This window comes from Corvus hawaiiensis, chromosome 7, assembly GCF_020740725.1.
Source record: "Corvus hawaiiensis isolate bCorHaw1 chromosome 7, bCorHaw1.pri.cur, whole genome shotgun sequence".
Lineage (NCBI taxonomy): Eukaryota > Metazoa > Chordata > Aves > Passeriformes > Corvidae > Corvus > Corvus hawaiiensis.
The window spans coordinates 6,552,950-6,579,867 of record NC_063219.1 but is presented as its reverse complement, the minus strand read 5'-3'; the positions used below and the strand labels follow the sequence as shown (position 1 = coordinate 6,579,867).

The 26,918-nt window shown below is 51.5% G+C and overlaps 2 protein-coding genes across 4 annotated transcripts; one reads left to right on the top strand and one right to left on the bottom strand.

The window, feature by feature from the left end:
- Positions 1-3,957: 3,957 nt before the first annotated feature.
- Positions 3,958-15,675, top strand: ITGB2 (integrin subunit beta 2). Of its 2 annotated transcripts, none has more exons than XM_048309793.1 (16): positions 3,958-4,099; positions 8,604-8,670; positions 8,985-9,073; positions 9,374-9,557; positions 9,747-9,917; positions 10,134-10,375; positions 10,705-10,860; positions 11,056-11,151; positions 11,291-11,380; positions 11,559-11,699; positions 11,943-12,127; positions 12,830-13,074; positions 13,333-13,552; positions 13,717-13,931; positions 14,040-14,206; positions 14,493-15,675. In XM_048309793.1, the coding sequence occupies exons 2-16, from the start codon at positions 8,607-8,609 to the stop codon at positions 14,553-14,555; spliced, it is 2,328 nt and encodes a 775-aa protein (XP_048165750.1). In that variant the 5' UTR covers positions 3,958-4,099; positions 8,604-8,606; the 3' UTR covers positions 14,556-15,675. The 2 variants fall into 2 exon arrangements, with proteins under 2 accessions (XP_048165750.1, XP_048165751.1); XM_048309794.1 differs by lacking the exon at positions 3,958-4,099 and adding an exon at positions 4,260-4,282.
- Positions 15,676-16,457: 782 nt separating this feature from the next.
- Positions 16,458-26,245, bottom strand: KMO (kynurenine 3-monooxygenase). 2 transcript variants are annotated; one of them, XM_048309795.1, is made up of 15 exons: positions 25,784-26,245; positions 24,598-24,667; positions 23,374-23,471; positions 22,426-22,515; positions 22,184-22,232; positions 21,506-21,593; positions 20,530-20,695; positions 19,956-20,027; positions 18,658-18,779; positions 18,058-18,205; positions 17,578-17,635; positions 17,383-17,465; positions 17,011-17,112; positions 16,864-16,923; positions 16,458-16,679 (listed from the first exon to the last, which is right to left on the bottom strand). In XM_048309795.1, the coding sequence occupies exons 1-15, from the start codon at positions 25,835-25,837 to the stop codon at positions 16,512-16,514; spliced, it is 1,428 nt and encodes a 475-aa protein (XP_048165752.1). In that variant the 5' UTR covers positions 25,838-26,245; the 3' UTR covers positions 16,458-16,511. The 2 variants fall into 2 exon arrangements, with proteins under 2 accessions (XP_048165752.1, XP_048165753.1); XM_048309796.1 differs by lacking the exons at positions 23,374-23,471; positions 25,784-26,245.
- Positions 26,246-26,918: the final 673 nt, after the last annotated feature.

The window sequence follows — 26,918 nt, the reverse complement described above, 5'->3', positions numbered from 1 at the left end:
AAGGGGCCGGGCCGGGCCGGGCCGGGCGGGGCCGCGCCGCGCCCGCACGGGCGGGACCTTCCGGCTGCGGCCGCAGCGCGTCCGGCGCTACGGGGAATTCGCCTTCCTCTCTTCCGCGGGCGCAGCTCAGGAAGCGCTTCTTCGGCAGCTGAAGCCAGCCCGCCCCGGCTGCTCGCTCTGGAGCGTAGTGGTGGCAGGTCCAACGGCAGCCCTGTGCTGGCAGCCTCTCTACGGGCAGCCCGCGGACAGTTGTCCTCTGGTTAATTGCAGCCTGCCCAAGGGGGCTCCTGGGAACAGCCTGCGTGTGTTCAGTGCGCTTAAGTTAAACCCAGACACTCTGCAACACAGTTTTAAGTTAAGTGTACGCCCTGTAAGAGCTGAGAGCTCTTGGTAGCTTTGGAAATGATAACTTTCCTGAACTCCTGTTTAGTTAGTTGTTTCAATTACTTGTAAGCAGTGCCTGGTTTTAAGTTTCTTCACAGAAACACTCTTAATTTGATCATTAAAACACCAAAACCTTTAGTTGGTTAACGCTGACAAGCTTCAATAAGCAGAGCCAAAGGGAGTTGAAGATTCGGCATCTGGGATCTTAAATTTATGGCCCTTCAAGGAGTAACCAGAAGACACCAGAAGAGATTAAGGCCTGGAAAGTTGGAGACTCCCTGTCTGAGAAAAAGATGATAAGAGGACTAAAAAATGTGGACCAAATTAGCATGAAGGGTGAGAAATCAGTAAGCAATACAGGATAGAACACTAAATAGTGAAGATAATTATGTAATTTAAAATAATGAACATTAATTTCTATAATGTATTATATCTATTATATTTTATATTTTTATATATACGCGTATATATATATATATAAAAGTGTATATGTGTATATATATATAAATAATGTATAAATAAGTGAAAAATGTTTTGTACTGGGGTCAGTGTGGAGGCTGGTACTTTGTTAGCCACACACACACCTCCTCCTGGCCAGGAATAAAGCCTTACTCGCTAACACTAAAAAGACAGTTTTAGAGAGAGTCTTACTTAACCCAGTGATTTCAGAGGTCTCTTGGTAACGGTAGGACCAGCCAGCAACCAGGCTGCCACAGTAGGACAGAAAACAACTCTAAAACTTCTTGCCAGACATTATTTCTACAGTTAAAACAGTAGAAAATACCCATCAAGCCTCTAGGGAGAGCCAACACCTGCCAGACTGCAGTCATGGGCCCATGTGAACACCACAACAAAGCAACCCAAGCCCCAGCTGCACCTTTCCACACACGGGAGGGGGTGAAATGCAAAGTTGCTTCTCCTTGCTCTAAGGTGAATAGAAAGCTCCAAGCCTGGACCCACAGTGTGTTTGATCTTAACAAGCCCTAACAGGTGCTCCCTGGTTAATACATCTTTGTTTTCCACACCCTCTGCCTTCCCCATCCCCCTCCAGACTGTGTTTCCCAGGGCCCAATATTGGGCCATAGAAGTGCACAGCTAGTGACACTCCTTGTGGGTACCAAGGAAATGCAGGGAGAGGCCTCTGGGAAGGTACTTGGAAAGATCATAGAATCATGGAATACGCTGAGCTGAAAGGAACTCATCAGGATCATCGAGTCCAACTCCTGGCCCTGCACAGGACACCCCAACAATCTCACCCTGTGAACTCAGAGCGGTGTCCAAATGCTCCTGGAGCTCTGGCAGCCTTGGGGCTGTGATCATTCTCTGGGAAGCCTCTTCAGTGCCCGAACAATCTCTGGGGGAAGAACCTTGGAAGATCCGACCTAAATCTCCCCTGATGCAGGTCCCTGTCATTTCCTCAAGTCCTGTCACTCGTCACGAGAGTGAAGAGATCAGTGTCTGGTCCCCTGCTTCCCCTCAAGAGGATGTTGAAGACATGGAATCACATAATGGTTTGGGTTGAAAGGAACCTTAAGGATCATCTTGTCCCACTCCTTTGCCTCTAGATCAGGTTGCTCCAAGCCTAGTCCAGCCTGATGTGGAACACTTCCAGAGATGGAGCATCCACAAGATTTAATGTTCATCAGGGATAGAAAGATTTAACGTTCATCGGGAATAGAAAATAACAACAGGAAAGCTTCCCTTACCCTGCTGTAGGCTGGGTGAGCATCATTTAGGAGCTAAAGCCCAAAATGACAACTCTGATCATCAAAATCAAGGACTGAGGAAAAATCACTCTGATAGTGCCCAGCTGGATGCCCAGCTTCCCACCCCAGCTGCTCAAGTGCATCCTGCATAAACCACAGCAGTCCTGCAGTTAATAGTGGGGAGGAAACACAATCCATGCTAGTAAAAATAAAAAGAGGAACCAATAAAAATGAAGGCAGTTAAAATAAGAAAGGGAATGTTTAACAGCTTAAAATGCTTACAAAACAGGCTGGGGAGCATATGTACTGTGACCAAGCATATCCCCAAACCCCTTTCACCTGCAATGCTGAAGGCCAAAGCTGCAGCAGAGCCTGAGGAACAGCTGGAAGGAACAGGGATATGGCAGCGAGCTTCAGCTTTGGCTGCAAGGACCCATGGTACACCCTCTGCTCCCACCATTCCAACTCCTGGGGCTCCCAGCTCTCCCACCCCTGTCCTGCAACCTTGAGTCAGCTGAAGCAAAGCGGTTGGACAAACCCCATGAAATAACTTAGGAGAAAAGATCCACTCGTTCAGGGCCTCATGCAATACAAAAGGGAAATTACGGCAGCTCATCTCATTGAACCACACTTCCTTCCTCCAGATCTGCAACCCCCACCACTGGCAGGAAGCTCCACCAACCTTCCCAGCTTCATCTACCACAGCTCACCCACTCCAGGCCTGGGGAGTGCTCTGCAGCATCCAGCTGCAGCCGTCCAGGCTGGGTGAGTGTCCCAGCTCTGGCTGGCTCTCCCTCAGGCTCCATCCCCACCATATCCAGCATCGGCTGCTCCGATGCTCCTGCCCCACTGCCAGGACTACTGTGATGCTTTCCTGCTGCACCTGGCTGTGATGAAACCAAGGCAGGACTCTGTTGTCTTCTCTAATAAAAGCACCAATCCACAGAGCATCCATCAGGGCTTGGAAATTTTCTGCTGGCGCTGCAATCTCTTTTCTTGCTGCAAACATAACCCATAACTGTAACACAGCAGCTGGTGAACAGCACCAGTGTCTTATAATGCCTCAGGTTTCCCTGACCATGGCAGGGGGTTGGAACGAGATGGTCTGTAACATCCTTTCCAACACAAACTCGTCTGGGATTCCATGATAATGCAACATGGTGACTCAACATCAGCTTGCTTGGAAGGAGAACCTACAAAGGAATTAACAAAGACCCACATTAATTACCTTTAAAAAACCCCTACAGTCCTGTATGTTTTCTAAATGATTTTTTTTTTTTTTACTGTAGTGCCCTGAAGAGGTTAAGAGAAAATTGCCAGGAGCGGGTTCCTCTCTGTTCAGGGAAATGCTGCTGCTGGGAGGAGTTACTGAAACCAACACAAAAGCACTAAAAGGCTGCTTAAAAAAAAAAAAAAATCCCCACACAGCCCTGAGGTTTGCCAGTGGACGGCGCCTGCATCCCCTGTCACGTGAAAAGGCCTGGCTACCCTGACACAAAGATTTCAGAGCTCAACCCACAGTCCGAGGGGAGCCAGCTCCCCATCTTCTCCACACCCAACAGCTGCCAATAGCTCCCAAATGAACTATTTTCCCCCACTCCCAGCTTTGTTTGCCCACTGAGGTCAGGGCTGGTCCCCAACAGTGATGTGAAAGGTGAAAAGTTCTCATAAAGCTTGGGGGTTTGGGTGGGTCCCGTTCCTAGGTGCAGTGGGAGGGCTGCAAGCACCTGGGTATCCCCGGGAGACCAGCCCCAGTCCCACAAGGCCGGATGCTGTGGGTTTGGCCAGGTTGAGTGGGGCTGGCTGGGGTTTTGGGTGAACACGCCCTCCCACAGGCACCACTCTTGACTTCCTCTTCCCCTGCAACTGAAAGACAGAAATAGGAAGGAAAGATTGAGGTACGTCACAGAGCTCCTCATGCCCAGTTGCTTTTCCCAGCCAAACTTGAGAAGCTGAGACCATCCTCATCCCAGCCCAAGTACGGGACAGAGACGAGGGCTGGAGGCCAGGCGAGTACAGCATCTCAATTTTTATGCTTCTGTTCCTCCTTTCTTGGGGGGAGGCAGCCAGGCAACAAAGGGGTTTTGTAGCTCTGATGTTTCAAGGGCATTTTTTTTATAATTCCTGATCTAACCTCTGGCTACTTGAGTTCAGGGAGCTTCAGGGAGCTCGGCATTGCGTCCCTTCTGCAGGTGGGTCAGTCTGTGCAGCCTTTGCAAAGGCAGCTTGCGTGGTCTTGTAACAGTTTCGACTTTGGAGGTAGCATTGAGCTTGGAACTGCAGGTGTTTATTGTGGGGAGGACCCCAGACCTCCAAAACTCCCGTTCCTTGCCACCCCACGAGCTCGGAAAACAGAGCAGAGAGGGTGCAGTGTGCTCTTCCCACGCCCTCACACACAGCACTGGGCAGGGTGGCATGGGCTGTGTGCTCACCTGCAGCACCAGGGCTGTGGGCTGCCACACTCCTCTCCCGTGACCCTCTCTTCCTCTGGGCATCTCCCCCACTGCCAGTCGCAGGTTGTCGTGGGAAAGAGGGAAGTGGCATGGCAGCACGGCATGAGGGTGGCAGGCATGGCTGCCTGGAGGGCTCAGCACAGTGTCACCACCTGGAATGCCAGTGCACAGACCTTCCCAGGTGTCCCTGCACCCCTGTGGGCCTGTGGGAATAGCCAGGAGCAGGAGTGAGACCCTTGCTCTTCTCCTCCAGCTCTCTGTGTGCTACACACATCACATACTCTGCAGGTATGTGACCCTGGAGAGAGCAGGTCCTTCCCAACATCTCAGTGGCTTTTGGATGCAGATGGAATGTGGGGTACTCCCCAGGTATCAGGGAAAGCAGCCTGGTCCCTGGTTTTGATGCTTTTTCCAGTGTCACAGCTACAGCTCCCAGCCTCCTGGCAGGTGAGAAGCAAAGATGTGAACACATGCGGTGACGTGACCTGTGGCCAGCATGGACACTGGAACAGGGCTGCTGCAAGTTGTGGGAAATCTCTAAACTGTGCATTTTGCTATCCTAGCTGTCTCAGCTGTCACATCCTGCTTCACACAGCGGTTTTGCGCTTTTTTGGTGCTGCTCCGAGTGATCTCAGCAGGCTGGAGAGCGTGGTGTTCCCAGACTACCCAGGGCAGGACAGCCAGCAGGCAGCCCTGTCCTATCCAAGCAGGACTCTGACCCCAGCAGACCCAGCAGCACAAATCCCCTCATTCCCTTACTCCCAGGGCAGGGCAAGGGTCCCACAGGCACCCAGGGACCTTGCTACTCAGAGCCAAGGGATGCCACAGACAAGGTAGGGACTTGGTGCACATGGGAGAGAGCTCACCCCACAGATCTGTCCTCTGCAGGCACTGGAGGCTGCTGGAAGGAAATACATATAAAATATATCCATGTTTCCTATGACAGGACATGGGAATATATATACACACATATATTTTTTTATTTAATTCAATTTATTCTTTATATATTAAAATACGTTTACATATATTTATTTTTTATATTTTTTCTGTGGTTTATATATACAGAATATATATAAAAATACATATACACGGACACTGAGTGGGATATTCTGCATGGGCTGGGAAAGCCCTGTGTATGACCACGTGTGTGGGATCTATCTGCATCACACAACTGAGTGATGGAAGGATCAGCCCCAGGTCAAGTGACATCCACTCTCCCATCCTCACCATACCCCACTCTGCCCATTTTCCTTCTGTGCTTGGGGTCTGGAGCTGCCCAGATTGCAGGGGTGGGAAGGAGCAGCTCTGCTGGGTGCAATACCTGGCATCTCTGTCCCTGCATGATGGTGACCCAGCACTAGGGATGCTTAGCAGTGTGGAGGAAGCACCCATGGGTATTGGCACTAGTGGCACCTCACCGTTACAGGTGGATGGTGCAAACACCACAGGATACCGGGCACGAGTGCATGTCCTTCCTTTTTGTGGGAAAACAGATGTTTAGCAAACCCCTGATGGGAACTTGTGGCTAACAGACTTCAAGACTCATCTCTGCTGTTGACCACTTGTTTTACTTATAGCAACAAGATCACTGCTGGCATCAACACTTCCCCTTCAGCCTTATTTATAACTCCCAGCTTGCTCCTCCATGCAGAAGAGCAGCTGGCTCCATCCCAACGGCAGCCCCCAGCATGTCCTGAGTGCCAGAGTGCCCCAGCTCTGCACCCTGCCTGCAGGCAGGACAGCAAGGACAGTGCCCAGCTTTTAGCTTATGCACCTTCCCTGAGGCCACCTTCACATCTTCTGGCTCACAGACCCTTAGGGGGCATCTTGCCCTACAGCAGATGCTCCATTGGTGGCATATCCTGGTGGCTTCTGCACCTTGATCCCCAGCCACTCAAGGCATGTGGTGAGAAGAGCAGAGCACAGGGCCAAGAAGGACCCTGGTCCTGAGGTGCAGCTTTCTCCCCGTGATGCCACCATGCAGCCAGGAAGCAGAGCCTGGTGGCAATGTGTCCTGCCCTTAGCTGGGTTGCTCCATCTTGGCACCCCTCTCCCTACCACGGGATGAAGGTGGTGGTAAAGCTTCTTCCCACCAGGGCAGGAGGATGGACTATGTGCACCCCTCTGCTTGCCTGAATTTATGGGAAACAAGGGGGAAAAAAACAACTTCACAGGCAGAGCACATGCAGGAGACAAGACCCAGGACTAGTAGTGACTGCGAGTCTGGATTGAGCTGAAGGGATCATCAGAGGGGTTGGAGGAAATGCTGCTGAGGCCTGTGTCCGTGCCCTGCTCATGCAGAGTCAGGCTGAAAACCTGCTTTGCCCTCCTCTGAAGGCTGTAAGGAGGCAGACAAAGGCAGAAGCCCCATTAGTTCTCTTTGAAAGCCCTGCATCACATTATGCACTCACCCGCCCACACACCAGGGTGTAATTTCCCTCCATGGCAGAAGAGAAGTGTTGAACTTCCTGCTGCTGCTGTCTCCAAGTGTCAGAATGTGCTTCACACTCTTGTGACAAGGGCAAGAAACCACTGTGGGGGTGAAAAAGGTGTCCAAATCCAGCCCACAACATGAACCCTACTTTACAATACTTGATAGCAGCTAGCACTGGGGGTGTGTTGAGAGTCCCACAGTATTTCTGGAGTTTGGGAGCTTTTTTTAATCCAGTTTTAGGGTTGCTCTATTTTACGAGATGAGCCTGTAAGCAGGAAGTTCCAACCTCCAACAAGAACGAGGAACTCACAGAGCTCTATCCCATCACCACTGCACACTTTGGCATGGCAGCAGGAATTAAACACTTGGAAACAGTGGGCAGGTGGAATAGCAGGAGCTCATTGAGTCCATGGGCTTGGTCCTCACAGCATGTGTGGGAACTTGTGGCTTGTAGCAGAACTGGAGCCTAATTAGGCACATTTGGTCAGTCACACAGTCACTGAGTTCTACAGGAAACAAAGGCAGGAGCCACTTTTCTTTCCTAAAAGCTCAAACTCTGCTGGCAGCATCTGGAGGTGACAGGAATGTGTTGGGCCAGCTAAGCACAGGGACTGCATGTCACACAGACAGGGACATTGCAGCTGTGACAATAAATGATGCCCTTAAAATCTTACCAAGGGGGACTGTGGTGGTGGAGAGGAACTTGCAGAGGATCTTTTTGTCAAGAAGGGCTCTGGCCACCCGCCACAGGATGGTCTTGTGCAGATGTGGTAGAATGAGCTCTCAGGCCATGTCACCCTGAGGGTTTGGCCACAGAGGTGCCTTTTGTTGGCTGTGTAGCCATGCAGTGTTGGCTGTGGAGCTCTGCCAGGGAGACTGGATCCAGGGCAGGGTGGGCTTCCAGATGGCCCCTGCCATAACCAGTGGTGCCCACTACCCTAAGAGTCCTGCCACATCTCAAAATCTATACCACAGCTGGGCACCAAACCTTGCTGTGCAAACATTACCTGCTGACCTACCTAAACCTTCTCTCTGCTCTTGGGAGGAGACCAGACATCCTTTCAAGGCTGACCAGTGTCATCCTCAGCTGGTGTGGGGTCTTACAGAGGCTGATGAGCTAAGACTGGACACCCTGACGCCTCAGAAGGGGATCTGAGCAGCCCTGCATACTAACCTGCCTCAGTATCTTTTGAAGGTTTCCCTTGTTTTCTCATTTCCACGTCACTCTGGGCTGTTTATATGGCAAGTTCACAGGAAGGGGTGATGGCAGGTGACAAGGAGTGGTTCTTTTCTTACTCAGGGCTGCATCAGAGCGATTTTGAAACTGATGACCTGGTTTTCAGACACTGTGTCTAATATTGCTAAAAAGGGCAATGTCTGTTGTTCCTTTGTACTTTTGTATTCCTTTTTCTTCTTTTTACAAATTCCTCTTTTTGACTTCCCCATGTTCATCCATGTTGCAAGGCCATTATACTGTCAGGGTTTGCTCCAGGGCTTTACTGGGGAAAGGTGTGACACAACAGTACTAATGAATGTGATCTCAGCACAGGCTGCCCAGAGAAACTGTGGCTGCCCTATCCCTGGGGCACATGCCAGGTGGTCACAAGAATGTTTTTTGTCTTGCAGAAAATGCCTCGTGACTGCTGCCTTCAGCTGCCAGCAGTGACCTGGGTGCTGCTGCTGGTGACAACAGGTGAGCCCGACCTGCCTTCTTCCCAGAACCTTTCATGGGCAGTGAAATAGTGGGGGGATCCCAAATGCTGACCAACAGCAGCGGGAACACAGCATTGAGAGGTGTGCAAAGGCCATATCCTTACACTTCCTGGGATCTGGAGTTAACTCGAGCCAGCCCAGCTGAAAGACAGCAAGGCAGTTGAGGGCCCTGCCAGGGCCTCCAGCATGGGTTTGAGAGGCAGGGCAGGCTCAGGCCAGCATGGGTTGCTGGTGTTGGGTGTCTGAACAGCCCCAACAGCCCCCCACACCAACTCTGTCTTCTCTCCTTTCCAGCCTTTGCCATGGAGTGCCCCAAGATCAAGGTGGGGACGTGCAAGGACTGCATTCAGTCTGGTCCTGGTTGCGCCTGGTGCAAGAAGCTGGTAGGTCCATGTAGCCTGTCTAGTTGTCACCCCCCAGCAGTCAGCTAACAGGCATCAGGACAGTTACCCTGCCTGCCTGGCTCTGCCTGACTTCATTGTGGGAGTGTTTCATGTCCTGCGTGGAGGATGGGGCCAGGAGGGATCCAACAGCCATGACCTTTCTCCATCAATACCCATCAAAGGTTTTCTTTTCTCCATCAATGTCCTGGAGACCTGGTTTGGGGGCCGGGCCATCTTGTAAGGTGCCTGTTCACGTCCTGCTCCTCTGATTTTTTTTCCTGCTGGCGTCGTCACACACAGAATTTCACCAAAGCCGGCGAGCCAGACTCCATCCGCTGTGACACCATCGAGCAGCTGAAGCAAAGGGGATGCCCAGACAGTGAGATTGAGTTTCCAGGCAATGAGATCAAAAGAACACAGGACCGTTCCTTAAGCAACAAGATACAGCTGACTCCACAGGAGGTGCACCTGAAGCTGAGGATAGGTATGCTCTGCCTGGCGTTCCCAACACCCATGCCAACAATGCCCTTCCACTCATCCCCCGACTCACCTGAGACACAGCAACATGTTGCAGCCTGCATTTCCACCCCTTTTCTTCCAAGAGAGAGGAGGGGTGGGTGATGGCACAAGCTGGCACAACATGGCAGCTGATCCCGCCATCCCTGTCCCTCAGGCCAGCCTGCTATGTTTGAGGTGAAGTTTCGCCGTGCCTTGGGGTATCCCATTGATCTCTACTACCTCATGGACCTCTCCTACTCCATGCTGGATGACCTGGAGAAGGTGAAGAAGCTGGGAGGGGAGCTGCTCAGGGCGCTGGAGAGCACCACCCATTCTCGGCGCATTGGTGAGCCTGTCTCCAGCCTGGCACAGCTGTTTGCTCCTGGGAAGAGCCACAGGGCTGGAGGGGGATGCAGGAAGTGGGCAGCAGGTGTCCTCTGCCAGGTTGAACAGTGTGGCAGGGCAAGGGACGTGGGCATGTACGCTGAGGCCAGTAAATTGTCCATGCCCTGTACCCTGTGCCCTGTGCTCTGTCCCTGAAACTGCAGTCTGGCTACCCTAGGGTTTGGCTCCTTTGTGGACAAGACAGTGCTGCCATTCGTGAACACGCACCCCGAGAAGCTGCAGAACCCGTGCCCCAATAAGGACAAGAAGTGCCAACCTCCCTTCGCCTTCAAGCACATCCTGTCGCTGACTGACAACGCCAAGCAGTTTGAGAACGAAGTGGGGAAGCAGTTCATCTCAGGGAACCTGGATGCCCCAGAGGGGGGGCTGGATGCCATGATGCAGGCAGCAGTGTGTGGGGTGAGTCCTGCACCTGCCCTGCTGCCAGGAACTGTGCTTGGGCAGGAGGGCTGCGACCCACGCGCACGGGTGGCTCTGCCCCTCTCCAGGTGGGCTCTGGAAACCCATCCTGTGTAAGTTCTGATTTGGCAGCAGGGCAGGTCACTCTGGAGAGCATAAGAGAAAATTGTACCCCAGAGCCTCCTAACCCTGATCTCCCTTAACCCACCTTCCCCGTGCCCTCTGCCCCATGCTGCGGCTGACACAAGCCTTTGGAAAGGGCCACGCCCACTGGCACAGTCCTGCCAGCCCTGCTCAGGGACCGGGGCCACTCTCTGTGCCACTTGCAGGACCTGATTGGCTGGCGCAACGTGACCCGCTTGCTGGTGTTTGCTACTGATGATGGCTTCCACTTTGCTGGGGATGGCAAGCTTGGGGGCATCCTGACCCCCAACGATGGCAAGTGCCACTTGGAGGACAACATGTACAAAAGGAGCAATGAGTTTGTAAGTACCTGGGGGCTGCTCAGCATCTCCAACACCCACCACCTCGCTCCCCCAGGCAGAAAAGACCATGTCATGTAAAAAAGCCTGTTGCGGAGACCAAAACATCACCATAATTTGTGCTGCCACACCCAAAGTGTCTACTCTTCTGCTGGTAGGGGAGGTTGTGCTGAGTGTGGTATCCCTCTCCCCATCCAGGACTACCCATCTGTTGGCCAGCTGGTCCAGAAACTTGCCGAAAACAACATTCAGCCCATTTTTGCTGTCACCAGTAAGGTGGTGGATGTTTACAAGGTGGGGATATGTCAGATGGTCCAGGTCCCTCCATCCCCTTCCCAGGAGGACAGACAGAGCTGCGTGTGTCTCCTGCTGCTGTCTCCTGCTCTGCTGTCATGTGGTAGGAAGTGCTCACTTCTTTGCTCTCCACTGGCAGAAACTCAGTGAGATGATCCCAAAGTCGGCGGTGGGAGAGCTGAATGAGGACTCCAGCAACATCATTGAACTCATCCAAGTGGCCTACAATGTAAGTGCTGGAGCTCCCACCTCTCCAATGCCATCACCTGCACTTCCAGAACCACCCCAGGCAGCTGAGATCCTGACCTGTAGTGTTTTCTGGCTCTTTTTCCTAACCTGCAACCCCATACCCCCTTGGTTTGGTCTACTTTTGGACTGTTGGCACTTTCTCCACCATTTTTCCAAAGAACCTCTCCTCGCGGATCATCTTGGAGCATTCCACCTTGCTGGACACTCTGGATGTTAAATATGTCTCCAAGTGCAATAATGACAAGGACTCCATGGATGAAACGAGAGGCCAGTGTGACAATGTCAAGATCAATGATGAGGTATGTTCTCCTGTACCAGGAACCCCCTGCAGCTTGCACAGTTTCTGTTGCCCATCCTGTTTAGTGACAGGAACCTTGGGTGCTCTTCCAGGCTTTCTGTTTATATTAATTTAATGCCAAGAGTGTCCAAAATGCTATGCAATGGGGGGGATCCTCTGTTGTTCTGGATGTGCATGTCTTCAACCTAGGGCCGATACCACACTCTGACAACTGGGTGTCTCGCCTTTCCCTGTCCTACGCTAGGTCACCTTCAAAGTGAAGGTCACAGCCAAGGCGTGCATTCCAAACTATTCCTTCACCATCCGGCCGCTAGGCTTCACAGACACCCTCACTGTCCATGTGGCCAGCAACTGCGACTGCCACTGCAATGACCAGCCTGACCCATCCACTTGCAATGGGCAAGGCATCACCAAATGTGGGATCTGCAGGTACGTGCTGTCCACCCAAAACACAATTTCAAATGCTGCTAGAGCTGGGGAATTGCTGGGAGTGGGATGTTGGGCCAATCCAGGGCTGGGCTCTGTAGCTTTGCACAAATTTTTTTGTTCAGAGAGGCAGATTTGTGCATTCTCCTTGGAACTGTCCCCTGTGTTCAGGAAGCAGGGGACACAATGAGCTGGCTCTTCCACTGAGGGAGGTTATGCTGCTTTCCTAAGGGTCTCAATCCATCCAACTATCCAGCCATCCATCCCAGTATCAAATCATCCACCAATCTACCCACTGAGCAGACACAGATTTCTGTAGAAATCTCTCAAAATCCCACTTCTTGGCTGCAGTTCACACAGGTCTTTAAGTGTAATTATTGCTTCATGGCCTCTCAGTTACAAGGAGAGGGAAAGACTGGGTTTCCTCAGGAAATACTCACATCTCCTTGGCAAGGGCTTGGAAATTATAAACATAACAATAATTCTGGACATTTATTTGGTGTTGTGAATACGACTGGTGGAAAAGCAGCAGTTCTGAGGTTTGCTCCCAGTCAGCCACCCTGCTCCGCCGTGGAGTTAGCACCAACATGGTGTCATTGGTTTTTGGTGAGGCTGTCCCAGATTTTCTCTGCTTTTGCGGAGGTCCGGGCCCTGTGCATGCCTCATGGCCACTGACCCGAGCTTGCTCCTCTCCTCTGGTGGCAGCTGCAATTCAAGATACACAGGGAAGAACTGTGAGTGCGACACCAAAGGCAAGACCAGCAAAGAGCTGGAGCACAGCTGCCGGAGGGACAACAGTTCGATGATCTGCTCGGGGCAGGGGGACTGCGTGTGCGGGCAGTGCGTCTGCCACACCAGCGACGTGCCTGGCAAGTACATCTACGGCACCTACTGCCAGTGCGACAACATGAACTGCGAGTTCTTCGACGGCTCCCTCTGCGGTGGCCCAGGTGATGTGCCTGGGACAGCTTTTCCAACTGGCCACTGCTTAGAAGAATTAAATGCCTAGGGAGATGCAGCCTTTTTGTGCCCATAACCCCAGTGGGAGGGTTTGGGGCTGCTGGGTCCCACCACACCAGCCTGTAGGACCTCCTTGAGCATTCTATGGAGGGTGGTGCGGTGGGTGCAGGGCAGTTGATGCTCTCCAAGCACGGGCAGAGGGAGGGTCACCTGGCTATCTGCAGGATCTGAAAGATCTTCTCCTGCAGCACGGGGGCAATGCGACTGCGGGGTGTGCAAGTGCCTGCCTGGATACGAGGGCAGCGCCTGCCAGTGCCAGCAATCGACAGATGGCTGCGTCAACATCCGCGGACATGTGTGCAGCCTCCGCGGGACCTGCCACTGCAACCGCTGCCAGTGCTGGGGAGAGTACCAGCCCCCCTTCTGCCAGGAATGCCCGGGCTGCCTTTCACCCTGTGGCCAATATATGTGAGTGATGCGCACAGAGAGGGCACGGGGACAGCGGGGTTCCCCAATATCCCAGGGAGGCGCAGGCAGGCCCTGCCTATGCTTGTGCAGAGCCCAGCTGTAGCCAAAGCCAGGTGAGAGGGTTTCTGCCCCTGCAGATGTGAGCTGAGCTGCTTGTTTTGCAGCTCCTGTGTGGAGTGCAAGTTCTTCAACAGTGGCCCCTTTGAGAAGAACTGCTCCCAGGCCTGTCCCAACATCCAGCTGCCCACGAACTCAACAGAGGTGAGCATAAATGACAGGAAATGCAGGGAAAAGGATTCCCAGAACTGCTGGATGTCCTTCCGTATGGTCCAGGAGGATGGCAAGGAGATATACACCATCATCGTCGATCCTGATAGAGGTATCCCATCCTTGCTCCTCCTGCCCACAGGCAGGCTGCCAACCCTGCCACAGCAGCCTCACTGCTTTGCCAGGGGCTGCAGCCCAACACCATCTGTCTGTCCCATAGAGTGCCCACAGCCCCCCAACGTCCCACTGATCGTGGGCAGCACCATCGCCGGCGTGTTCCTCATTGGCGTTCTGATCCTGGTCATCTGGCGGTTATTGATGGAGCTGCTTGACCGCCGGGAATACCGCCGGTTTGAGAAGGAGAAGACCAAAGCCAAATGGAATGATGTAAGAGAGCCCATTTGTGCCAGTGGGGTGTTCTGGGGCACTCGGATCCACTGGGCAGGGGACAGTAGGAAGGGACATCCTTTCCAGAGGCAGCCATGTAGACCTGAGCCCTCCCCACTGCTCATTTCTCAGCCTAGCTGGATTTTGCTGTTTAGGGGGCTAAATATCCTGTGGGCTCTTATTCCAGTGCTGTCTGTGCTGTTGGCACTGGGATGGGTGGGATGGGTAATGCTCTGATGGAAATCCAGCACAGCCCAACACAAACCTCTCACTTCTCTCCCTCCAGGCTGATAACCCCCTCTTCAAGAGTGCCACCACCACTGTTGTCAACCCCAGGTTTACTGAATGAGGCAATACCTGGCAGCGCTGGGACCCACTATTAAATAAGGAAATACCAAGCTAAGGAAAGCTCAAACTAAGGAAATCTTAAACTAAGGCTCCCACCCCCTCTTCTTTATCCTCATGGTTTCTTCCCTTCTTCCAAGAGGCCCCCATCATGTCAGGTGCTGGCTGAGGGACTGCACCATGCCAGCGTCCTGGCCCACCGCTCAACGGTTGGGTTAGTGGAGCTGGGAGAGGGGAACACACACAACTTCAGGCCTCACCACAGGAGTATGCAGTGGCTCCTGTCCCATCTCCTGATGCTAACTTTGCTTTCTGGCAGAAGTCTTGGACATCAAGCCCCAAAGCCAGCTGAGAGCACAGAGCGCTTCCATCTTTGATTTTGAGCTGGGATTTCAAAACTGCTGTCTCTCTTCTGCTCCAGCAGGTTCTGCTCCCAGGCTGCTCCATGCCTTCCCCAGCTGCATTGGTCTCCACTACTGTGCAATGATTTCCAGAGAACTCACTGCTGAGTTGGACATAAAGGGTCCAAGCAACCGCTCCAGAGGCTGCAGTGATGTGATGGGCCCTAAGGGCTGGTGACCACCCGTACCTTGTGACGAAGAGCAGCTGGAGATCATGCACTGAATCTTTTTCCCAAATCACCAACTGCTTCCTGGCATCGCTCCCTGCTCAGACCTACCTCAGGCAAGGTTCTGCCTGGGCTTCTGCATACTTGGCTTACCTCCATCCTGCCTTGAAGTCCTCTGCAGAGCAAGGAGCCACCATTTGATCTATGAAACTTGATCTCTGATCTGTGAGAACCTGGAAAATTCCCTGCAGGTTGGAGCCACAGCTTCTTCCACCCCCTGGGACATGATCTCCCTGCTCTCCAAGCATGTCAGGCATACCAGGAGGCAGCTATGCAAAACACCTGGCAGCACCCAGAGCATCTCCAGCTCAGCACTTATCCCAACCACACACAGCAGCCAGTTGCTCGTACATTGTGGGTCATCCCCATGAAATAGTGGTACAATTCCTTATTTGCTTTAAGTTTGGGATTACTTTGCATAGAGTTGTATTGTGTTGCATCTTTATTTACTGTCTGAAGAGGTTTAATGTGAATAAAGATTAATACATAAGGTAAATACATCTGTCCTGCTAAGAATTAGGTGCAAGGGCTAAATGCTAAATGCTAAAGCATTCATTGGAGAAACTACAGCCACACCTTGTCATTGCTGCCATCATCTTCCATAGGTACAGTGCCTGGGAAAGATCCCAGCTAGAGAAACGAACTGTTTTCTACACAATTTGCCATCTATGCCCTGAATGGTGCTCCCTTGCAAGCCAAAACTGACTTGCTGAATAGTGCAGAGCAGTTCTCATCCCTGCCCATGTGCTGGCAGCTGTACATAGACCACCTCAAATGAGATTGGCTGTGCCACATCAGATCAGGGGTCAGTTTGGGCCATTTTGGTGTTCTTCAGCAGTGGCTATGAGGGTGTAAGGCAAGGTAAGAAGGAAAGTGTGTCTGGTACTCCTCCTAGTACTGTCCCAGGCTGCAGCTATTTTTGGCTTCAGGACCCTCAGAATGTTGGCTTGTTTTTGGTAAGAGCAGCAGTCTGCAGGCTGGGACACACCAGTCAGGTCATAGAATCATGGGATGATTTAAGGTTGGAAAAAAAATCTAACCATTAACCAGCACTGCCAGGTACAACACTAAACCATAATCTCTGAGTGCCACATCTATGCACCACATCCCTTGAGACCAGGCTGCCAAGGTGACACACCTGAGCCCCCGGAAAGGCTTTCTGGGCACTCTCTGCCTTGATGGGCTCCTCTCACCTGGGAGAGGGAGAGAGGCCAAACTGCTTCCAAGGGGCTGCAGGAGCTGCCAAACCACATCCCAAGAGAAACAACATCACCCAGCTGAGCCAACAGCCCGTGCCTTCAATTTTATTACTACAGGGAGCTCCCCTTACATTTAAACCACTCGTGTGCCAAAGAGAAGATTTCCAGTATTCTTCAGATAATGGGACCAGCCCCACAAGTCTTCCAAGCAGAAATTCAAGTTCCATGCCAGACGCTTTATCAGCAGGTAGGTGCCACCCAGTCCTGCTGCCCCCACAACAAAGAGCCCTCGATTAATTACCTGCAAGTGCAAAGAGAAACCCCAACATCATCAGAGGCTGGGTCCGACCCTGCAGCACCAAGCAAAGTCATCACACCTGGCAATATCCCACCACCAAAGCTGCCCCCACAGCTGAACAGTGCTGGTGTGCAGGATGCTCCCAAGGCTCATGGCATGGGGAGGATAGGCACCACCCTTGACCAACCTTTGTCTGCCATTTCCAGCGTTGAAGGGCCTCATGGTAGCGAATTCTGGTGAAGGTCACCTGGGAGGGTTGCAGGAGAATGTCACCACCCCAAAGCCAGGCAGGAGGAGCTCAAGGCAGTGGGGACTGACAGGCTGGCTGGCTTACCATGGTGTACAGTGGGACAATGGTGGAAGGCATGAGGGCATGGAGAAAGTTGTCAACGTGCTTTCGGAAAATGAACCACGTTGAATTCACGTGCTCACGCATCTGCAACAGAGCAACAGTCACCCTTTTGCAAGGAGTTTTGGCAGAGCTCCCCTGTGCTTTGCTACCTCTCCCATTGCCTGTCCTGGAGGTCATGCAGGGATCAGTGCCTCCTCAGCCCCAGTAACATTCCCAAGGAGCTCTGAGGCAAAAGCCTGCCAGGGTGAGAGCCCAGCCAGGGTCTTGCCAGAGGCCCTGCCTGCCGCATGCATCCTGAGAGCACTGCTGTGTGCATGGCCCATGGAACCACAGGTCTGTGTGGGGCTCACCTACCTCTACATAATTGTACATGGCTAAATCCGAAATCGCGTGGTCATCTGGCACCCTCAGTCTGGAGAACTCAGGGAGGCAGGCACCTGGGAGAAGAAAGCAATAGTTCACAGGCAGCTCCCTGCAGGGTATCCAGCTGTCCTCAGCTGCAGAGGGACATTTCCTCTGCTCTCGCTCCTCCCCAGCCACCTCACTTACCAAGGTCATTGTGGAACTGGTCCATTAATTCATCAAAGACCAGACAATCTTCAAAGCCCTGGGAGGAATATTAGGGGTTAATAGGCATAAAGGAGGCACAAACTCAGGAGAAGTGCTGTCATGAATGCTTAGCTAATGTAGCTGTTTGGTCCCATTGACCACAACTTCAGACCAAGTGTCTTACTCCAGGCCCCTCTGGCAGGGGTCTTGAGAGAAATCCAGGGGATTGCCTTTCCCAGGTGCCTGGACCCCCCCTCCCACATAGTCCTCTGCTCCATGGGAAGGTGGCATCATCAGCCTGTCCCCTGTCCTTCCCAGGAGGACATCCTGATGGGAGCTCAACCCCTGCCAATGCAGAGGACATCAGGCTGTGGGACAGGCCAGCCCATGAACTCTACGGAGTTAAACACTAAAACCAGGTGTTTGTGGGTTAAAGGAGTGGGGACCCCACCAACAGGGACAGGCCAGCCATGAACTTACCGCATTCATGCCCTGTCCATAGAAGGGCACAACAGCATGCGCGGCATCTCCCATCAGCACGCACCGGGAAGAGAGGTTGTAGGAAGAGCACTTCACAGAGATCATGGCCTGGGCTGGCAGCAAAAAGTAATCATGCTTCAGCTCTTGCCTTTAGGTAAAACAACAGATTTTGTTGTATGGGACCACAAGAGAAGACCAAGCTGTGCCATGTCCAAGCTCAGGAAGCCAGGCCACAGGCACTGTCAGCCTTGGTATGCAAACCCTAAGCCTATGCACTAGGCTATTTGTGCTGGGAAAAATGTGGAAGTCAATTTCACCCCCCGTGGACCAGATATTTTGTCTGCAGGTTTTAAGTTCTGCACACAACTTGATCATTGACATCTTGGTCCTGTTACTGTGAGCAGTGGTAGATATTGGTCAATGTAGGAAGGACATACCAGGGAATATCTGAGTTTCTCAGTTAATATGAAGTCCTGTGATAATTCATCTTAAGAGGAAACTGCCTGACACAGCTGAGACTGTTGATATCGTCCAAGGAAAAGCCCATCCCATAACAGATAACTGTGTTAATGAATGAAGAGGGGAGACAGGAACACTTACTCTCCGATGAGGGGGATGGCATCTGGGAAGTAGGTCTGGAAAAAATCCAGCACTTGCTTGCCTGTTGTGAGCTTCTCAAATTCCTCAAATGGCATGAAGAGTGTACAGGTGAAGGACTTGTCCTGCCAGCCAGGAAGAAAGGTCAGTAAGATGCCCAGAGGCCAGAGAGAGCACGTGGCACCTGAAGCAGCAGCTCAGTGCCCAGCCTGTCACCTGGCAATCCCAGCGACCCACTGGCACAGCAAGGGATGAGTGTCTGGCCACCCCCTTTCTCATGGTGGGCAGGCACAGGGGAGGCAGAAACAGTGTGTGACTGGCCAGCATGGGCCTGGCACAGTGTCCTGATGCTCCTGGTATGTAGTTTATAACATGCAGCTGCAGACTGCTGTTTGTGGCGTCTGGTTGGGCTCAGATGTGTGGGCAGAGAGAGGTGTCAGAGTTACCTACCTGGTGCTGCGAGGTAGGACTGGCTCTGAGCACCCTGCCCTGCACCCCTTTAGGCTGTGGCAAGCCTGGCACAGGCTGGGTGTCCCTCCTGGCTCCTTCTCTGGACATGTGCCAGTATGTGCCCTGGTGGCCAAGAAGGCCAATGGCATCTGGCTTGTATGAGAAACAGTGTGGCCAGCAGGACCAGGGAAGTGATTCGTCCCCTGTACTCAGCACTGGCGAGGCCACACCTCAAGTGCTGTGCCCAGTTCTGGGTCCCTCAGTTTAGGAAGGACATTGAGTGCTGGAGCATGTCCAGAGAAGGGCAACAGAGCTGGTGAAGGATCTGGAGCACAAGACCTATGAGGAGCAGCTGAGGGAGCTGGGAAGAGCTCAGCCTGGAGAAAAGGAGGCTCAGTGGAGACCTTATCACTCTCTACAACTCCCTGACAGGAGGGTGCAGCCAGATGGGGGTTGGGCTCTGCTCCCAAGTAACAAAGGACAGGAAGAGAGGACACAGTCTTAAGCTGTACCAGGGGAGGTTTAGGCTGGACATTAGGAAGAATTTCTTCACAGAAAGGGTGATTAGACACTGGAACAGGCTGCCCAGGGAGATGGTGGAGTCACTGTCCAAGAAGGTTTTTAAGGAAAGACTGGATGTGGCACTCAGTACCATGGTCTGGTTGACAAGGTGGTGTTGGGTCATAGGTTGGACTTGATGATCTCAGAGGTCTTTTCCAACCTAATTGATTCTGTGATTCTGTTATTCCATTATTCTGTGGCTCCTAACCCTCCCAATCCTTGCCACCACAGCCAGTTCATCCCCACCAGCCCCATCCTGTGCCCCAAGAGAACATGGCCCTGATTAGCACCATGTTGGGCAGTGCAATCATCATGAAGGTGTTTCTTGGCCAGATATGGAGGTAGTTTGGTTCCATGGCAAACTGAAAGAGAAAGAAAATTGCCTTGTATCCTTGCCCTGCCCTGCTCAGCTTCCCCAGCCCAGGCTCTGGCTCCCCTCCACACCAGCACGACAGCTCCCATGGGAAGACACAACAACTACAGGGCCCCTTTCTGCTCCCTGATGCTTCAGGGAGACACAGAGCAGGGGAAAGAGAAAAGGGTAAGAAATATGGGCAAAAATCTGATGCTTTGCAATTGCTGGTGTCCTCATAAACATGTTCCCATACCCCCAGGACCTCTCAGAACCAGAGTTAATCCCACCACTCCAAGACAGGCTCTCTAGGATTTTTGCATGCAGGTACCAACCCCACTTTTGGAAGAGGAAGAGATCCATGCCTTCTCTTAGGAAAGGTTTAATCCCTTGCCTGAACCCCAGGTGAGAAATTAATTCTTCCAAAGCTGTTATAGCAGAGCCACAGTGAAAAGGGGGTGGGATGTCCAACCTGTGAAGGTTGTAGCAGCCCCTGGGACAGGCACACTCACATCTCCATCCTTGGGAGGGATGGTCAGCTCCATGTAGCCATGAGGAATGTACTCGTGGCTGTAGTTAAAGCGCGTTTGCCTCATGAACTGTTTTCTGACTGTTGAGAAAGCTCCGTCACACCCCACGATGAGATCATAGGTCACTTCCAAGGTCTGCTGGTCAGATCTAAAAGCAAGACAGTCCCTTGGATCAATCTGATCTTTAAGGTTCCTTCCCATCCTAACCATTCTATGATTCTATGGTTAATCATTCTGTAACTCCAGGCCAGCCCAGCACCACTGTGCCCAGAGGATCTGCCTTTTGCAAAATGTGTTAATAATCTTCTAGGGTGAGGGAAGATCAGCTCTCACTGCCTGGGAAGCTCAGCATTAGGATAAATAATTATCCTGTAGGTTATCAAAAACATAACTCTGCCAGGGCTACTCAGCAATACAGCAGGCACCTTTGGGATAACGCTGCTGCTTTGCAGAGCCTGCAGCATCTGCCAGGTGAATCAGGGGTAGGACCAGAACTTCTGTGAAAGACTGTGAAACAAGGTCATGGAACCACAGAATGGACCATAAAGCTGGGCCCGTTCCACTCCCTGCCATGGGCAGAGACACAACATGAGGGTCCTCAGAACTTCATCCAGCCTGGCCTGGAACACTTCCAGGGATGGGGCATCACCAATTATCTGCCCTCCCTGATGAGCAATCTGTCCCTGAACCCAGTGCTATGGATACTGGCACTTTTATCCCCTGCACAGATCAGGAAATGTGTGCCTGCTGCCAGGCTGTGGGGTTAGTGAGTTGCTTAAACCTTTCTCAGTCTCCCCATGAGCCCTGCCTTGATGTCTCTCCTTTCCAAAGCTGGCACAAGGTTTTGCCTGCACAGTAGTTTCAAAACGGAGATTGCTCAATTGTTTGAGGTTTTATGAATGATTAAGCAGAAACTAACTGACCACAGTGCTTGATCCCACGCTTACCCAGGGATTACCTTTTTATGGATAATGTCCCCAGCTCTGCATTGCACCCAAGGAGCTTGTGTCCAAAGAACAGTTTAGTGTTGGAGTACTTCTCAGAAGCTGTGAAAAGAAAAGAACTAAAGGTAGAGGGGTTTACTGTGACCACAAAAAGTAATTCCAAGAGATCCCTAAATTATAGGGATTTTTGTTGTTACAGCAAGTAATTTGCTGTGTTGCATGAGGGCCAGCAGGCAGGGCACACTGGGACTGGTCAACTATGGTATAAACTATTTGAAAAATGCAAGGAATCCTCCAAGGATTTTTTTCTTCCCCACAATGACATGAATCAGTGACTACTTTCCACCATCACTCCACTGAAGTTCAGGATGGGATGACGTACCTGCAGTCAGTGGGAAATTTGCATAAATTTGGTCTAGTCTGATTACATACTTGGCCATAGAGCTCCAATTTCTATTTGTCTCCGTACAATCAGGGGTTATGGAAAATGCCACAAACCGTGACAAGGCTGAGGAGGTGTCTCATGCTTTAGCTGGGAAACAGCACAGGTTTTCCTCTGCTAGTTCAGGCTTGCACTTTCTGAGAGCTGGGTAAGGGAGCTGGGGGCCTAAAGTCTTCTGGTCATGGGGCAAACCCTAAATCCCCAGCAAAAAGTGTGTTAGAAGTATTCGCAAACAGAAGTGACAACCTACCTGTCAGCAGCTCTTTGTTTAAGTTTGCTCTGTCCACAGAAAGAATGTACTGCAAGGCAAACAAACAGGGGGTTCAGAAAGCTTTGCTGAAGGACACTGCGTGGCCAGACAGGAAACCCTCCCCTCCACACAATCCCCTTCCCTCATTCTTTCCAGCCTCTCCCACTTCCACGATCTGTCCATAACACAGAGATACAAATGCTAACAAAGACCCCTTGTGCTCTGAGAAGCAACTCCAGTACCTGGTTCTTCTTCCCATAAGGGATAGAGTATTTTTTCCCTGAAGGTGTGTGTATCCTCCTTGCCCGCATGGGAATGCCCTTGGCCACAATCTGAAACAGAAAGGAATGCAACCCAGGCTTCTGGCCACAACTGTGGGTTTTTAGTACAAGTTACTTAGCATCATCCCCTCGCCCAAGCACTGCACTCGAGGAAGAATGGGGGGCTCTTTCCTCACATATTTCCAAATCACTACCCAATTTAACAGGACTGTCATGTCAATTTACTACAGTTTACTGAGATCACTTACAAGCTCATTCTCAAAAAAATCAGAGGGAAATTGTTTTTGGATAGAAGGGATATGAAAAATCCCAGAGTGCTTGACAGGGCAAGGGAATGACAGCCAAATTACATCCTGGGACTGGGATATGTGTTGCCAAAGTCTGGGCTCCTCTGCAGGGATCCAGGGACCAGGAGATCCCACCACTCCCAACAGCTGGATGTTAAATGGTAGCCAGCACCCTACAGAAGAGTGCTGGGCTCCCAGCCAAGCGTGCTGGGCAGAAGGCAGTGTGGATGGATTTCAGGGATCAGCCCAAAGATCAAGGTTTTGTGGGAAAATACAAATCTGGACATGTCAGTGGGGAAGACAGCTGCCTTTATTGCATCCTGCTTTATTGCATCAGCTCTTTTGGGAGTCCATCTACTCCTGCCCTGTTTGCCCTCATGTCCAGGAGGGAGGGGAGCACGGCAGGGAGGTAAACACTGGAAGCTGTTTGGTCTCCCAGGGAAGCACCCACTGCCAGGAGAAGAGCGCAGCTGCCTGGGGTGGGGGAGATACTGCTGGCAGATGTGCTGTGGAGCAGGGGAGAGCCAGGCTGCAGGTTTGCAGTGGAAGACGTCTGGCTGGGACAGGGCAAGAGTGTTTTAACCACAGAGACCCTCCCCGCCAACAGAACGTGCCAGGGTACCTGCTCCTCCATCCCCACAGCTCGGAGGGCTTGGCGTCCCCTGTGAGACAGGGCCAAGTTAATGCTTCTGCCACGGGCAAAGCTGGCCACTCGGATATCTGCGTGGGAGGAGCAATTGGTTATGGAGGCACTGATAGCACAGCCTGGTGAGGGGAACATCTTGCAAGCACCTGCAGCAACAGCAGGTGGGGTAGGGGGGAGTCTAGCCTGGATCCTCCGTGCCACCTCTAGCCTGGAAGAAGCAGCTGCAGCCAAGTGCTGCAAAGGGAATGCTGGATCCTGACAACTCCCCATGAGCCAGAGGGCCCATTTACATTAAGAGCCATTTCTCCTCTAAATGCAGAAGGCTGAGCAATGAATGCCTGGCAGTTCTGCTGAGGCCCACAGACTGGTGAATTTTGGGACATTGGCAGGTCACCTTCTTCATGGCTGATCAGATGGAAATGTCTGGGCATTGGCCTGTTCCTCCTCCAGGTTGCCTCATTTAGACTTCCTGGATTGTCTGGCCAGTACATGGGGCAGAGCCTCTTCATCCCAACATGTATGAGAGTGTAAGCAATGGGCCAAAAATTGGAATAGCACAGTAAGAGCCATCCAATTCAGAAGGCAGGTAAGAGCAATCAGAGGCTTTTCAAAACTGTGGAACTTCTAGCAACCGTAAGCCATGCAGCAGAACTGCCTGTTCTATTAGGGGAGGAAGAGCTACCACAGAGATGTGTCAGGCATGGCTCCTCCTTCCCTTCACTGCATACTTGAGTTGAGTTTCACTTTCCATGGTGTCATTCTCCCCTGCCACTTGGCTTGCCACCTCTGCCCAGGTTTTATTTGTCTGGCAGCTGTCAGATACTGAAGATGAACAATTTCTCTGCCTTTCAGCCAGCATCTTCACTCTAAATCCTAATTTCTCTGTTGTGGTGCCCTGTGGATCTGGAGGCTCCATCTCTCCTTCTGACCCAGCACTGTACTATAATGCTTCCTGCAGACACCAAGCTTCAAAGGTGAGGATTTGAATCAGTGTTTAAGCCAAGAACATAAAAAGGGCATCATTTTAGTAGCAAAAGGGTGGGTTCCCTCCACACAAGATGAACGTCAAATAAATGCTCCTCCCCACCACAGGAGCTAAAGGGGAGAGAGAAAATAATATCCCCAAACTGCCACTCTCAGATTTAATTATTTTCCTACTGTTTCAGTGAGCTCACACAGTAATGATCAGGCTGAACTTACCTTCTCTGGCTTCATAAACGTCAACATGGAAACCTCGTCTAGCAAAGAAACAGGCATTTAATGCACCCACCTACAAGACAAGGATCAGGAAGGGTGGATGAAGTATTTCAGAGGTCACTACTGAGATGCATCAAAGGAAAGAAGTGATATGGGGATGCAGCTCAGCATAAACAGGGAGATCTTTTGACCAAGAACCTTAGAAGACTTTTTACTGAAGAGCAGTCCTCCGGCAGCCCTGTGTGTTTGCAGAGTCTCCAAGACAAAAGCCACCCATCAAAACTCTTTTTATAAAGTCATGCCAAGCTCAGGCTTGTTTACACACAGCAATTGAGTGCAGCAGGGTTCACCTCTTCAGCCAGAGACAGCAGGAGCTGGTGTGGGCAAGCTCACAGCTCCTCTCTGGACTGTGTTTACCTTCCTCAATAGAATTCAGGGTGTTGCAGCATTCCCTTGGGAACACAGTGAGGGAGAACAGTATAAATATGTCCTGTTTGTTATTTAAATAACTTCTAAAATTTAATTTCCATTATGAATTGTCAGAACTACAGCCTCTTCTGTCATCACTCTTTTCCAAGAAGCTAATGTCCAAAAAGTCAAGAGAGAGAGATGTAGGTGCTGCAATGCCCCAAGCTGTCATAGAATCACAGACTCTCAGAATGGTTTGGGTTGGAAGGGATGCTAAAGACCATCTTGTTACAACCCCCTGCCATGGGCAGGGACACCTTCCACTAGACCAGGTTACTCAGAGCCCCATCCACCTGGCCTTTAGTGTCACACCTCTCTGCAAGTAGCAGTGGATAAAAACCATTCCCAAACAAAAGTGGGCAGAGGAAGGCATTTCCTCTCAGCCTGGCATTTACTGGTCTCAGTCCTTGCAAAGCATTTCACATTAGAGATTTGGTTACAGCCAAACTCAGCCAAGGGACAGTGGGACCTGGCACCCCAAACAAGGACTGGTTTTTAGTGTACCTGGGCACCACTGCTCCACCACCGCCCAAACACCTTCCTCTGAGAAAAGGACAGGAGCCTCCCACAGTAGGAACTCAATCAAACCCTTTGCAACACCCCGTCATCTGACAGAGGAATCATTTTAAGAAAAACATTTACCCCCACATTCAAGCAGTGCTTTTACAGCCCCAGCTCCCCAGCAAACACAGTCATGCAGCAGCTAAATGGCATTCCCTACCAGACCACCACCGATAATAGCAACTCTTTTCCCTCGTGGGTCACAGGGCTCCATACTAGGTCAGCCCCTGGGTCTCAGATCCCTGCTCCGTCTCTGATCCCTCTGCTTCTCCCCAGTCCCGCTGCCCTTGCCAGTGGGGAGGGGAGGGGAGAGAATGTGGGTGGCTGAGTCACGCCTGGGTTCTTCTCCCCGCTTCACATTAAAGTTTAACTCCCAGCCCAGAGACTGTCAGGGAGTCAGCCTGGCTGAGCCAGAGGTGCAGAGATGGGAACGTGGTGTTATTCAGTCAGGCTCTATCCAAAGGCCTCTTTTGGAAATTGTAGAGCAATCCTGCAGTCTCCAAGGTACATACACAGAGCAGGAGGAGAACTTGCATCTGCCAGGCATTTGCTGGTGCTTCATTGGGCTGCAGCTGCAGAGGCATTGGTGGGACAATGTGGAGTGACTTCTGGAGCCTCACAGACTCTCTCCTGAGGGTGGGATGTGAGCCACATTATTTGCCCAGGAGCCTCGTCCCATCTTTGAGACATTTTTCATCCAAGGAAGCTGTGCGTGGCTCAGGCCTTTTGGGGTGTGATGCTTAGGAGAGGGTCCATGCCTGCTCTGCAGAAGCTTTCCAGGACTTGGATGAGGCTGTGAGGAAACATCTTTGCAGGCACCATTTCACATGCCCATCCTTGGGAGGAAATACTCTGCTGAGCCAATGCTGCCCACAGTAAGCATTGAAAAGGGGGAAGCCAATTAGAGCCAACATACAATAATTAAACAGCAGACAGTGAAAGTGCAGACATTTGCATCACTGAGTACAATTTATTGCTGAACCTGCCAGGCACCAGCAGATTTGGCTCATAGAATCGTTAAGGTAGAAAAAGCCCTCTAAGAACATCGAGTCCAACTGTTAACCCAGCACTGCCAAGCACACCACTAAGCCATGACCCTCAATGCCACATTTACATGACTAATAAAGACCTACAGGGATGGGGCAGGACTCAAATTCTTCCCTGGGCATTCCAATGCCTGACAATGTTTTCTGTTAAGAATTTCTTCCTAATATTCAATCTAAACTCCTGTGGCACAACTTGAGGCCATTTCCTCTTTCATGTAGTTGTAGAGAGTGAGAAGTTGTAGAGAGCGG